General features: G+C 35.5%; 1 protein-coding gene across 13 annotated transcripts in view; it reads right to left on the minus strand.

Moving 5' to 3' along the window:
- Positions 1-15,625, minus strand: part of Tcf12 (transcription factor 12) — a 271,626-nt gene that overhangs the window by 38,011 nt on the left and 217,990 nt on the right. For 10 of the 13 annotated variants that reach the window (XM_076926247.1, XM_076926244.1, XM_076926250.1 and 7 more), the window contains 4 exons: positions 3,074-3,179; positions 1,571-1,710; positions 1,028-1,172; positions 637-701 (listed from right to left, as the gene is read on the minus strand). In XM_076926247.1, the coding sequence (XP_076782362.1) occupies positions 637-701; positions 1,028-1,172; positions 1,571-1,710; positions 3,074-3,179 (456 nt within the window). Of the gene's footprint in view, positions 1-636; positions 702-1,027; positions 1,173-1,570; positions 1,711-3,073; positions 3,180-13,463; positions 13,548-15,625 lie in introns of those variants that run through there. The other 3 variants (XM_076926256.1, XM_076926255.1, XM_076926254.1) reach the window with 1 other exon arrangement.

The following is a 15,625-nucleotide window of genomic DNA, read 5'->3' on the forward strand; positions in this document are numbered from 1 at the left end:
ATTTTAAGAGTTCAGATATGATAATCTGTAATTGTTGTCCCTACTGTTTTGATGTGATAAAGACTAGCTATACCATATTATAAAATATCTTTGAATCAGTTTCATTCATTTTAGTACAAGTCTTTCAATGAGTCTGAGACCCACACCCTGGTTTTTGAGTGGACCAGCTATAGCTATTGTTTTTTTCCTTAAAAAACAAAAAAACCCCCAAAAAACAAAAAAAACCCAAACCCTAAAATATAAATAAAAGTATTTCTCATCTTGTTAAAAGCCCTTGTTAAGGCATTTCCTTCACATTAGATAAATTGGATTTTTTTCTTGTTTCTTGATTTATTTGAGGGGGGCACTAAGTATTTAAATACACATTTCCCCAAATTCCTCTTTGTTTTATCTGTGTCTATTCTATTCAAATGAAGACATATTTAAATTAAGTCACAAATATAGATTTTGTAGGTATGGAAACGGAGGTTTTATCATGAACTAATTAATGCTATCTATCAATATAAACAGAAAACAGCTCTTCAATGAATAATAATGTTGAAAATATTATATCTATGGCATTTACTGCTCACAAATCTAAACCTTAGTTCATGAGTACAGAATCCATCCAGCAGAATGTGTAAACCCAATACTTACAGATGCCAAGGCCTTTCCAAGTGCATCACCCGTCTGTGAGCTTCCAGCAGCATTCCCTCTGGCTCCTGGATGGTTCAAATAGGTAAACAAATCATGGAGAGCAGCAGGAATGCTACTTTTTTCCTTAAGCATGTACCTATTACCTCAAGGGTACCCTGACTTACAACCTCACACATCACAGTGAATCAGGAAACACTCTTGTGTGCTGTATTTAACAATCTATAAAAATAAAAATGAGTTTTATATTGGTTTTTAGATTAATGGAACTTAAAGGTTAATTATCTTCTTTTATCTTCATTTAAACTAAATACTAAAACTTTTATTCAACAATATGGATTTCAACAAAACTCTAAAATTAAGATTAGGAAGTATTCCTAACCCAGAAGCTCACCTAGGATGCTATCTGATCCATTGATGGGAGGAGTATGTGAGGCGGCAACATAAGGTGAGCTGCTCGTGCTCCCACGGTGGAAGCTGGACATTGGCGGAAGACTTGTGTTTATGTCTGTTGGTGACACTGAGTGTGGAGGATAACTCTAGGAAAAGGGGAAAAGAGACATGATCTTACCACGTGTGTTCTGAAGGCTGGAGGTCTGCTTAGTATAGAGCACTTGCCTAGCATGCATGAAGGTTTTAGCTCTTAGCTGTATGTTGCTCAATCGATCTTTTCCCTGTTCTCCCCCCAAGTATATACAAATAATGAATAAAAAGCATGTATTTTCTGAATATATGAATGTACAGTAGACAACCTGTATAAAAGGTTAAAATGAGCAAGACCCATGACTAAGTTAGCACCTAGTGTGGTAGGGTAGCCATACTGAAAACAGTCTTCATAAAGTAAGCCTATAAAAATTTCAATGTTCACAAGTTTTGGCATAATGAATTTTTATACAAAGAGAAACATGTGAGGACAAAATATTATTTGATAGCCTACCAAGCGGTCATGTGAATGAAGGCTGCCATAACTACTGGACTGAGACATGTGAGAAGTGGAGGTCCCTAGAAGTCCACCAAAACCAGGCTGGCTCATCCCATTCGATGAACTCCAAAGGTCAGAAGAACTGTGGGTCCCATCTAAGATGAAAAGAAAAACAAATACATACAAAGTTTTTCTAGCCAGAATTTTTCTTTTGTTTATATATATAAAAATTTCAAAGAACAAAATGATGTGTGTTTTCAACTGTCCAGTAGTTGCTGCAATCTAGAACCTTCTATGAAAAGTGAAATCAATGAGAGATTGCCTAGATCAGACCGGGTGGGGGCATGTCTGTGAGAAGTTTTCTTAATTGGGTTAATGGAATGTGAAAGTTACCCTTTTGTTGTCTATTCCCTGAACTATTTAAGAGTGGAAAAAAAAAGTGAGCTGAGAATGTGAGTGCACACACTCACTTCCCTTTAGTGATGTGATATCACAGTGTATTTACATTACAACTACTTTGACTTACCTGCTGTGATAGATTGCCATCCTTCTCTAGGTTGCTTTTTGTCAGGGTATTTTATCACAGCAACAGAAACAAACCTCATACCTGCAGATATTATTCCACTCCTTTAACCTAAAATTCTATCAGTTTTTTTTCCTTCCTAGTCTCCAAATTACTATTTAAAAAGTTAACTTTTGCAGTAAGAAAAAACCAGCTCAAACTGTAATAGATGGGTCATTGTAACCCAAGTATGTGTTGTCCTCAAAAGGCATATTTCATACCAAGAAAGTTTTAATAAACACTTGAAATCTGGGGACAAGCTTTATTTAATTTTTGATTAGATGTTCTACCAAAGGTCTGAACCCATAATAGGCAACACCCATCATATCAGATATTCTGAAAATGCGGACTGGAGAGGTTTCTCCCACAGCACGCCTAGGTAAAAAGTCACATTATATAGTGACGCTTCCGATGAGACGGCAGCAATGACTTCACACCAACAGCACAGTCAAGACCCTACTATGTAACAGTGGGCTGCTTCCACATACATACTTCCCAGTGCTGAGCCACAGGCCAGACAGAAGTGATCTGTCAAGTCAGAACAGAGAAAATGTAACATCTCTTCTTTCAACAGGTTTTGCTCAGTTTTCGATATTTACTCTTCCTGTTGGTAATACTATGTGTGATATAGAACTGGTATCCAAACCAGAAACCATTATTGCTTCTAGTTTTCATAATTTAAAATTCTAAAATAAACTATGGCAGCTTTATTCATTTTTCTCAGTCAACAGTTAGATGATTAATCCAAAGATTTGTTGGATAATTTAACTAAATTAAAATTAGCAGTGAATCCCTCTAGAATATTATATGGCTAATTTTTAACTGGCTACAGAAAAAAACCAAAACCAAAAGAAACATTAGAAAAGCACCGTCTGAACGTTTGCACAGATACTCTTTTGTCTCATACTGTAACGGCAGCACACTGAGAGCTCTGACAACTGTTTGGTAGTGCTTACCTTGCATAAAGAAAGTGCTAGCGAACACACTGGCTGGTGGCTTAGGAGACGGGTAACCAGGAGATTCACGGTTGAAATCGTCAGAATTTGGGGATGGTGCATATACCTTAAAACAGGATAATTAATTAAAATGTATTATATAAAATGAGATCTACGTTTCACAAAGAACCTAAGAAGGTCTGTATTATCTCTATTAGTACAGATCACAAACAGAAAAAAACTTAGGAAATCAAAGCAAATTCTGCTGTGAGGTTTTATTCTTAAATTTCAGGTACACTTTCAAGTCCACCATATCTTTGGAAAAAGGATTATTTAATTGTTCGGGCAGTAATAATTTCCTTTAGTGAATATTTACTTCAGATAAGAAAACTATGAATATTTTGAACTATCAAATGGCCAACATTTACAATCCTTAGGAAAACTAAATGGGCATCCAAATAAACGGTGAATGAAATATAATCGCAGCATTCTCAGGACTACTGAACCTTAGAAGAAAAACAACAATGACAACAACAACAACAACAAAAATAACAAGTAAACTTATGTATGAAGCCTAGCACAGTGGCTAATGCATGTGCTCCAGTAACTAGAAGGATAGACAACCTCAATGCCAAACTTGTCAAAGGAGTGAGACTGTCTTAACATCAACTCTCCCGACAAAATGTCTTACATCACCAGTGGACTGTAAAAGTACACCAGGAGTCAAAAAAAAAAAAAAGGAAAGGAAGTTAATTTTAGCAGTACAAGTACAAGAAATTGATTTTGCCTTGTTAGGAGTGTATCTATTACATTTCACTATAAAACAAAATTTAAATTTCACTTAGAGAAAGTTAACATCATTTTAAGAAATATACAAAACCATACATATTGTATGGTCATTGAGAATTTCTGGAAGTATATAGAAGAAACTTAAGCAACAGTTACATCTTAGAAGTAGAAAAAAAGACTTTTAGTATATGATGTGTTTTAGCTTAACACAGCAGTAAGGGAAAGAGCTGGGGTTCAAAGCACACAGGTTATTGGCAGAGCCTAGCAAACAAAGCCCTGGGGGGTTGGTACTGGTTCTTATACCAAGGTTACAGCGGGAGCAACTAAAAAAAAAATTACAAAAACTATGAATTATATATTCACAAGCTATTAAAGTTTATTCTTCTTGAAAGGCACTAACCATACAGATTCCTAGTCTTTCCGAGGCTTGAATTTCTCATCTGTAAGGTGCTCTATCCTGTACCTCAAAGGGGAAGATGAGATGAGGTAATGTCTATAATCAGATGTTTAGCACACACGGTGCTTCTGAAAATGCAGTAAGTAGCTAGTGAGAAGTAGCTGACATACTATATTCCTACCACTCCAACAGAAGGCAGTACACTGTTGAGTATTGCCACTGGTCAGTTTCTAATGACATTTGTCACAGGTTTTGTGATAGTTGACTCTACTCACAGAAGCACACAGCCTACTGTACATAAAGGAAGCATACACCTGTGGTCCCTGATAAGTTTGGGAGAAGCTATGTTCTTAGAAATTATACACAAGGTCTTGACAGAGAGTGTGACACATGTATGTATTTAACATAATTTTCTACTTTAAACCTATTTCATGAAAGATTGTATTAGGGGGCTGGAGGTGATGGCTCAGTAGTCAAAAGCAGGAGACCCAGGTTCTGTCCCTAGTACCGACATGGAAGCTCATAATGATGCATAATTCCAGTTCCAGAAGATTTAATACCCTCTTCTGGCCTCCATGGACAATAGGCATGAAGTAATGAACAAATGTATATACAACCAAAACACCCACACACATAATAAAAAGATAACTTTAGAGGTATTTAAAAAAAGAGACCATGCTAGATTTAAGTGTGTGTGTGTGTGTGTGTGTGTGTGTGTGTGTGTGTGTATTTTAAATTTTTCAGGAAAAGAATCTAACTATATTCTTTTTCTTAAGTTTTTTTTTTCAAAGCCCGGCACAGTAGTTCACATCTGTCATTTCAAGACTTGGGAGGCTGAAACAGGAGGACTTCCATAAATCCAAGGCTAGCTTTAGCTACATAGCAAATTCCAGGCTACTTTAGGCTACAGAGTGAGATCCAATTTAAATAAGTAAACCAGCAAGCAAGCAAGCAAACAAACTCAACAAAGTTTCAGTTCCTAATTTTAGCATAACTGGATGTCCTTTGCTCTTCTCTATATGGAACTCCCCAAAACAAGGTGAGTAAGCTTCCACATAGAGTAAGCTTCTAGCCTTTGCTGGAAATACAAACCAGAATCAAATGTAGAAGACAGTATCAAAACATACTTTTCATTACAAACCTGCTCTTACTACACACATAGTCAGAAATAAGTCTCTATCTCAATTCTGTTTAGTAAACTTCTATTCAAGTTATAGCCCAAAATATAATGTGAACCCCCAACACTTAGAAAACAAAAAAATCCAGTTTTGATGTGTCACTTCATGCAACAAAAAGATGTATATTATTTATCATCTTAAATTTCAAAATGATTTGCTGATTTATATTTGTCTTTGGTCCTACAGCACCTTGTATGCCAGATATGATGTTCTTATGATTCAAAACGTCTTATAAATTTGCTTTTATGATAACAACAAAGAGAAATATCTATTTGGAGTCACAAACTTATGCTAAATTAATAATAATAGCTATCATATAAATGAGGAAACTAAGGTAAGTAAAACAAAGCATAGGAAAATATGTACATACTGACCTGCATTCAAAGGCTCTGAAGGGGAATGGGAAAATGAGGGTGACACCTCGTATTAAAGGCAAAGTTTGTTTTTTAGAGAAAAATCTCTGTACACAGATTTTGGAAATAAGAGTTTTACAAGATAAAGCTGAACAGAATGGCACACACCTTTAATCCCAATGCTGAGTCTGAGGCCAGCCTGGTCTACAGAACAGGTTCCAGGATAGCCAGGGGTATACAGAGAAACTGTCTTGAAAAAACAAACTAAAACTCCCAACACTCCCTTTCCCCCTAAAAGAAGATCTTACAAATGAAGATGGTAAGCAAAACTCTAAGCATCTCCATTGTTTACACACTAGTACAAGTTCAGGTTTTCATGACAGAAACAGTTTGCAGACTGTGGCCGTCAAAGGCCCTCTGGCACTGTTCTAACTTTGCTTTTGGTATCTCAGCCATGGCTTGCAAAACACAGATGCAGAGCTATGAACCGGCAGTTGTGCCAGTCTCAATTGAGATCAAAGCACAACTGATGTGGTCAGGGAGTTTATTAGCTCCAGATGTGGGGAACAGTCAGCCAAGTCTACAAGAAGAGCAAGTCTTCCCTCGTCACAATCAGTACTGCTACAAATTAAACCAGGCTGCTGATATCATCCAATCACCTGTACACAGATGTCAACTTTTTTAAAAAAAATTCTGGTTAATGATACACTTAAATCTCAAGGATGATTCTGTAGCAAAACAAACAATCTTAAAATCAAGAGACAGGAGTGAGTACTTACACTTTAAGATGATTAAAATCTACCAGGAGTCAAACTATTTTAAAGATATTAGAGGAAAAGACAACTAGATATTTTAAGATGTTCTGCTTAATTTCTAGACAGGAATTTGCTTAGAGTTCCAGCTTCAGTTTCAGAAAGCCAGGCATGGCCAGCTATTGCAGAAATGCCTAAGGAAGGTCTAAAGGCACTATTTGTGGTATCTGCTCAACAGATACTCCTAAGTCAGACCACAACTGATACCGCACTATGCTCCTTTCCATCATCAAATCTGGCTGAAAGGAATAAACTCTTAACAATATCTTGACTGTTCTCATACTATGTAACCCAGGGTAATTAAAAAAAAAAAGACAGTATAGCACACTTCAAGGATATTTACAGTAGTGATTATGCAATTATGTTCAGAATATTTTACTTCATGCAACCAACTGCAGCAAATTTGGCAAAGACAGATTCCTGCTGACTTGGATGCTTCAGTTTAACATATGAATGACCCTCACTCAAATTTGGTGCAGAGAACTCTGGAGCTCTAAAGGTTAAGGCATTGTGCATTACATCTTTTTTCAATGCACCCTTTTTGTAATTAATATTCGGAACAGCACTGTACAACAAGGACGCATAATGAGTGTAGTAATTACTGACAAAAGATGCAAAGCACATACACACACACACATACGCTCAGAAGCTTTAGTTAAAAAGATAGATAGGTCCATATTCTGATGACTGATACTCTGAATAGCTCAAAAGACAAGGAGGGGAGACTTCTTCAGGATGAGTGACTATTACTTACAGAGCCTATCCCCAGAACAAAAGAACTTCAGGTGATAAGAAAATGCTGTCCCATGTGTCATCCAATGCTGCAGCCATTATCCAGTGGCCACCTGAGAAGATGTAGATGGTACAAAGAAGAAATGGAATTTTAATTCCATTTTCTTAATTTAAACTGCCACACATGGCTAATAGTCCTTTACCCAGATGTTGAGCCCTACACAAAATACTTTGTAAGAAGTATTTTGAAATTGTATACACTCCAAGGCCTATGAAAAGCAGCCCAAATTCTCAAAATATTTTGAAAATTGTCACCTAATTTGGAATAGATAAAAGGATGGTTGGAAGTGTGGCTAAGTGGTAGAGTACTTGCCTAAGCATGCCTGAGGCCTAGGTTACATCAATACTTGCAGGGTACAGAGAAGAAGTATAGACATTTTCCTGAAAACTCTATGTGTAGAGTTCTATTGCTCTTTTGTCAGGATGATTTGAATAACAATTCTCTTTAAGCTTCTATCAGTATACTCAATATCATTAAAAACTTTAAAATATGCTAACACAAACCCCTAATATGGGAACAGTTTAGACTTGTAACAACTTATCTTCAGCACAATTCACAACTTCTAAAAATATAAAATAAAAATAATTATTTGGCTAACTTATACAATGCATAAGTTATGGCTTATGCAATCAGACTATGTAGTAAACAAGTACAAATTTTACAAAACCTAGCTGAACGTAAAACATAAAAAGGAGAAAGAAAATCCAGATCAACAGAAGAAGGAAAATCCCAACCTAACTGAAACCTTGTACTAATGCCACGCGTAAGCCTCTGGGAGTATAATGTAAAACATTCGTACTAATGCACTCCAGGACGAAGGAAAAAAAAAAAAAGAGGCAATTCTTAGACAAATTGACTTTTCAATTAAGTTACTGCTGATTAACTTTTATAGTTAACACACAGTAGTACACAACAAGGTCTCCATCTTCCAATTTCTAAGATCTGAATTTTGTAAAAAGAGGCTGTTAAAGAGTAAATAAAATTTTGGCATTAAAAATTATATTCCAACAAGTGCCAGACAGTAGAGGATGTGACACAGCTCTGAAAATATTCTTCTAATGACTTTGGGTCCAATATTTGTACACATATGCATCTATATGTACTCTAGGATACAAACAAACAAACAAACCTTTAATTGCTTTGTGAAGACTGAAATTCAGGTCTTCCTACTTTCCTTTGTTTCCTCTCTAATCAGAGTTAAATACAACCTCAAAGGAAACTACATAAAAATGTTAAAGTGAATTTATGAATGGCAGTTTAACTGGATTTGACAAATATCTTCATGTTTTTAGTATTCTGATAGAACATTAAGATGGTAAATTTTGCCATAAAGTCCAATCTGCTACTAGAGTTTTTATGGTAACTTCAATTTAATATCCAAGACTTAGATTGTGCCACTAAGGTTGCACAGGTGCCACACCCAGAGCATTAAGAAGCAAAGTGAAGGAAGTGCAGGGACAGACAGATCCACTTACTGTCTTCCTCCTCTGCCAGCCAGCTGCTAAGGCACACTGAGCTTCTGTAAGTGGGAGAAACATGCTTTAACTTTCTAAGTTTCCCCCCTCTTTCCACCAAATCTCCAGAGACATGTCTAGGTTGTAGAAACTTGTAAAAACTTTCCTCTCTAGGATAATATTTACAGTTTTACAGTTTTCAGTGCCTTGGAACAAAGGTTTGTTGGTGTTGTTTTTTCTTTTCAAGATAGAGTTTTTCTCTGTAGCCCTGGCTGTCCACTCTGTAGACCAGGTCGGCCTCAATATCTGAGATCCAGCTGCCTCTGCCTCCAGAGTACTGGGATTAAACTACCACCACCTGGCTCAGAACAAACATGTTAATATTACCGCTTTTAACTGTGAAGAAAATATCTAAATTAAATGAGACACAGTTGAAAATTAATTTTAACATCATCAAGTATATTTCATTTGTCTTATATATGCAACTGTTTTTCAAATAGTCACATTTTTTTTCTTCAGAAAGTAGTCTTTTAAAAGAACAGCTTGGGCCTTACTTTCTAAGGTAATATGCAGAACAGTGTGTATCACCTTTCAGTTATCTACATGAAAAATATTACTAGATGAGTGAAGCCCCTGGTCCCTTTTCAATACATTCATGGGTAGGTGGAAAGGATATCTGCAATGAATTAGATCAAAGAAAAAAAACCTCCTTGAGTTTATATATTATAGTCTTAGTCCCATCCCCCTGATTTATGCAAATGTTCTTATCATTCAATGCCTTTAGTATAACTTGTCCAGAGAATTTTTGTATGATGCCATGGTCCCTATCATAAAAATATTACACTTAACATGCCAGGACATTTGAATTTACTGTACTTTCTCTCACAGTAACTAATACTAAATCCACCAAAAGAACAGAGCTTCAATTTTATATACATTCATATTTGTGTGTGTGTGCACACATGTGCACTTTTATTGATGCCCACTAAAAAATTCATTTGAAAAATAAGTCTTATAATAATTTATAATGTAATGAGTTCATTGTTATTCTAGTTCTTGTAAGGAAACACAATATATGAACACAGAAAGGCCAAACCATGGCTAAACTAATTTTTAATATAATTAATTATATTAGAAAAGGGAACCAGACAGTTTATGTTCTCATGTCTTTAACATCTCTAACAGTTAACAGGTGTCTTACAGAAAAATTGAAAATTCCTGCTTGACTGGGCTGATGACAGATGTCATTGGTAAAGTGTTTGCCACCCATGTTTGAGGCTCTGGGTTCTATCTCCAGCCATACATGGAGATAGAGAGACACACATACAGTCAGACAGACACAGAGACATACACCCATACACACACACACACACACACACACACACACACACACACACCACACATAGCCTGAGAAACCACACTAATAAGAATTAAGACAATTAGCGTTATGATCAGACATTCAATGTATCTGTAAAGGTGTTCTAGTGTTTACCCTGGTTCACTTGCTTGCAATACAGACACAAGGGGGAACAAGGACTCATTGAGTTCACTGTGGAGACAAATTCACTTGTATGATATAAAGGAAAAGACTTTTATCTTGGAGAAGAAATTAGATTCAAACTCAGAACTCACTATCTCGGTGGAATTTAAACAAATTAATTCAAGCCTCTGACTCATTGTCTTTATTTATGAAATGAGGCTTATAGTATCAAAATGAAGACAGTGTTCTGACAGAAAGAAGTCAGACATAAAGTTTTTCATGGCCTGGAGTGGTCTATGCAATAGTGTTGGTTTCTATCTTTTCTAACCCAGATACTATCTAAAGAAGTTCAGTACTCAGAATGTGATTTCAAGCTTAAGTTTAAAACTTTGTCTTTTATTTGTTAGAATAACTAGAAAGTTTGAGGTATTTTTGGTTCATAGTACCTTGAACAATTTAACCAACTAAATAATGATAATAAAACAATAATAAAAGAGGCTGCTGGGATCACAGGCAGGCAGGAATGCCAGTCTTAATGTTCCTGCAAGACTACATTTTTGCTTGTAGAACATTATTTGTGCCAATAAGAGGACTAAATGCAGGCTAAATTCTTAAAAATTAAGCCTCAGGTATTTACTATTCCTTGAAATTTTTTAAAATTAAAAAGCATAATGTTCAAGAGTAGTTAGATCTATCCCCCCAATTTATCATGACGATTAATACTTTACAGTGCACTGCATAGTATAATCACACATGTGACACAGGACATGTTTTTAAATAGTGGAGAAACACAGTTAGCAATTTTGGTTCTTCTGCATATACACATTAACTCTGTTACTTTCCAAACAATATAACACTTAACCACACACTCTTGGTAACACAAGGCTTTTCCTCTCTGGCTAATCTCACTTTTCCTAGCATCTGACTGGATTTATGAAAAGATCTCAAACCAATCAGATACATGGAACAAAACTGAAAACTTAAAATGCTGAAAAAGGAATGGCACTGTGCTTCAGACCAGAACTGCTCAGCTTTTCTTATAACACCTGCTACACCCTGTAAATAATAAAATCAATGGGAATATAGCAGCATTTAAAATACTAATGTTCTATATATCATCTTAAATCAATAAAATGGAACTAACAAATAACCTTAAACTTAACCCATTTACTACCAATACAAAAAAAATCCATTACTCAAGTGAAGAAATCTATTTCATTTTAGAGTCAAAATATTAATAGTTTTACTTTTTACATGAACACTTGGTAGGCTAACATTTCCTAATAGATACCATGATAATGATGTATTCATATACATTTTAGATAGCATAATTACACACTCACTAGTGCTCTTATTGAGGAAAACTGAAGATATTAGGAATGTTTCTCATAATTTCAATAACATTCTTGTAATTAGTAGAGAATAGCCATGTATCAAACAGTAAGATGTGTAGACTCTCATGACACAGGACTGAAAATAAAGTATGATTGCCTCATTATTTTCTAGGAACATATATGTCACCTTTGCTCTATATTAGGCACAGGGCTATCAATTTTCAAGCTATACACCTCCTCTATACCAGCTATGCCATGTACCATAAACTCGGAATGCTTAATATTATCCAAAGTGTCCCAGTACCCGTCTCAGTGCAGAACAAAGAGATGCCTGTGGCAGAGTGACCTGAGCTACAGTCTGATGCACAGGGATCTGGGAAATGAACTTCACTGAATTTACATATGTGCATGCTCACACACTTACATGACATCTTTAAACAAACTTCTTTTAATTTTATATTTTTTACATATGAAAGGCAGCTGACAAGGAAACTATTATCAAGAAAGTAACCGTGGCTTGCCCACTTAAATCTACTTTTCACATTCTCCAAGGGTCTAGACTACAGGAAACTTAAATACATACTTCCAATGAGCTTAAATATTTTTTTTTTTAGCCTGGCCTGACTAACATCTACTAAGACTTACAAGAGTCCACTATTAACCCTCTAGATGGATCCGAAAGCACAGAAGCAGTGGGCAGATGGAGCGACCCTTCCTTCCGCTAGTGCTCACCAGCCTTCCAAGGTACATGCTGCTTTCAAAAACTCTCAAGTGAAAAACAGGAAAGAATGAATACACCGAACTTCATACTCTTTTAGGAAAATGTAATTAGTTTCTCAAAAATTAAAATCCTACTATTTAAAATGCCTTCCCACAAAAATCACTGAAGCTATAACAAATGCATTTTTCATAAAATGTGAGAGACTCAGAACAAAGCTGAGGACGCAGCCACCGAGCCTCAGGTGAGTGCGACTAAATGGGCATAAGGTAATGCTTTGTACTGTGTGTCAAGGACTCCACAATGGTGCCTCGGAATCTCTCAGGATACTTTTTACCATATACAAAATTCCTATGGCTTTTAAAGATTCATTTTCAGAAATACACTACATAGTTAATACTAAGTAATTAAACAACAGAATATTCTTGCTTAGCAATACAGAAAACTATTTTAAAATACCTAAAAATTGGCTATAAATTAACCAGGACTATATTATTTGGAAATGTAGAAATGCATTTTTTTTTTAAAAAAAAATAGTGATTTATGTTATAAATCTCCATAGAGTCAGAATTCTAACATGATTAGAAACAGATGGTATCCTAGGAAAATCAGGCTGGACCTGAAACTCCAAACAGGAAACACGGCCTTCGATAGCTGACTGCTTCCCTAATCATTCCCAGAGCTTCATACTTGTTCTTTTTATGAATACCCAGGATGACTTTCATCTTTCCCATCCATCTACAAAGCATCACATAATACTCAATATGCTTATGTCCTTATGTATAAATTATGTTTATAATATATGAAAATGTAAAAAATAAGTGTACTTTCAAGCTTATGCTAGAACTATTAATGTTAAACTAAAAAGAACTCAAATTCAGGTATATAGTAATTTAAAAATAAAAGCCAACAACTACTAAGCTGCTGGAGTCACTATTCCAAGTAACTGTTGAAGACATGACTTCAATGACACAAATAAACATACAATCTAACTTATGGTAAAAGAATAAAACTTGTACGGGTTCTACTACAATGCAGTAAAATTGTACCACATTTCATTAAACAAGTCAGTAAGGCATTGTATGAGAAAGAAAAAGGCTTACCGTTTTCCCATTGTAGTAATACATCAAAGAACTGTTGCCCATTCCAGGGACAGGGTAAGCACAATACATGTTGATTTTAGAAATGTTATTTGCAGCTGACGCACACAGCTTCTCTCCAAGACATATATCCACACAGGCAGCCCAAGTCCCCAGTACTATGCATTCACACATGGAACTACTCAAAAGGAACTTATGCAAAATAGGACTGAACCAACTCACAGAGCGCAGAGGGAGGGTTCATGCTATAATCAACTTCTTTCAATTTCCACCAAATCCTTGCACTGGTGGAGGAAACCAAATAGACAAACTTTGGAGTGCTGAAATTAAATATACAAGGATCACACACTGTATCTAAATAAAAAAAAAACTGTATCTTAAAGGTAAATGTACAAAATAATAACTAATTCTCTCTCTCTCTCTCTCTCTCTCTCTCTCTCACACACACACACACACACACACACACACACGAGAGTGAGAGAGAGCGAGAGAGCGAGAGAGAGAGACACAGAGACAGAGAGTGAGAGAGAGCGAGAGAGAAAGAGAGAGAGACAGAAACAGAGAGAGAGAGAGAGCGAGAGAGAGAGAAAGAGAGAGAAGGAGAGAAAGAGAGAGAGCCAGAGAGCGTTAACAAGCAATCTTCTGCTAATCTGTTTTTAGTTTGAATTAAATTAGAGCACTTGTGAAAGGAAGCCTTGCTTGCTACACCTCCAGCAACATTCCCATCTGGCATGGTCTAAAGTTGCTTTCAACTCTGATAAACACATGATCAAGCAATCAGGAACTGGAAACATTGAATCATACGGAACAAGGAGGATCCAGACAGTTAAGCCTTGTTCAAAATCATTTCCTGGAGAAAGTGGACCATCATTTAAGTACCACTTTACAGACAAGAATGTATGCATTTTAGAATTTTCTTTTTGTTGTTTTTGTTACATTGTGAAAAAGTAATTCAAAAAATTTTTTTAAATTAGAAATTACCTTCAAAATAAATTACCTGTGCTTAAACTGACATTCTTAAAAAAGGAAAAGTTTAATGAATAAAGACTTTTGTTTATAAAGTTCCTTGGATTTCTCATTCACAACACTAATGAAGAGTTTACAAAAGAATGCACCCTTTAGAACATCTAGTATGTAATAAATAATTTGGTGATGGAACAGGAAAAAGTGTTATAATTTAAAGATTGAAAGGCTGGTGAGTGTAGAGATAAAATGTTCATTCTAGCTAGTAAAGTAAATATGGCTTACTAGAAGTCTCTCCTTATTCCTATGAAATGGTTATTTATAGTTAAAACATTTCTTAGGAAAAAATGTCTGATTATTCTAGCTCATAATATTATAAAGTCAAAGACTTGAAGCTTTTGTCTCTAAGTATGTTTCACACAGACACAATTTACTATCCAAAATATTCTCACAATTTATCATTTTGTGTAAATTCTAACCTAGAAAAACAGAGTAACAACCTTTATTTTATTTTTTATTACTCACATCAAACTCTTTGTACTATTTCTTCTCTCTGTGCTCCAAAGATAACAGCAAGACTGTGCAAAGAGACACATCACTTTTTTAAAAGACACTTTTCATGAGGCAAAATCCACTGAAATATTCTATGACTAGTCTGTAAGAGACAAAAACTGAACCAATCAAACAAACAAAAACCCCAAACAAACACCATTCTTAGGAAACATACTGATTGAGTCACAGTAATAAAACAGCAGCAGGCAATAAGGCCGACTAACACAGGATTCAAAAGCTGACAGCATCAGGGCAACAATGAGAGCTCCCACTCCCCAGACAGAGAAAAGGCCTAGCAGCAGCTGCAAAAGAACATCACTGCACAGCAGCTATTAAATGCCAGTCTGCAGAACACAAGCAACTTCCTCCCTCCTGAGAGACCACAAAGGCCTGCCTCAGCCCTTGGAGAACTGTGTGAAAAGCTTTGATTTACAATTAACAATGCCATGTCTTAAAACCTTTCAAATAAAGTTTAGTCCTTCATAGAAAGTTGTTCTCCTTTGAAGGAATAACTAAACTAAAAAAAAAAAAAAAAAAAAAAAAAAAAAAAAAAAAAAAAAAAATTCAACTTAAGATAAAGTTTTTCTTTTCTATTAATTACTAAAAAAATATTGTACTTCTCAACAGAAATCATGCGAGCATAAGGAGAA

This window comes from Arvicanthis niloticus, chromosome 27, assembly GCF_011762505.2.
Source record: "Arvicanthis niloticus isolate mArvNil1 chromosome 27, mArvNil1.pat.X, whole genome shotgun sequence".
Taxonomy (NCBI): domain Eukaryota; kingdom Metazoa; phylum Chordata; class Mammalia; order Rodentia; family Muridae; genus Arvicanthis; species Arvicanthis niloticus.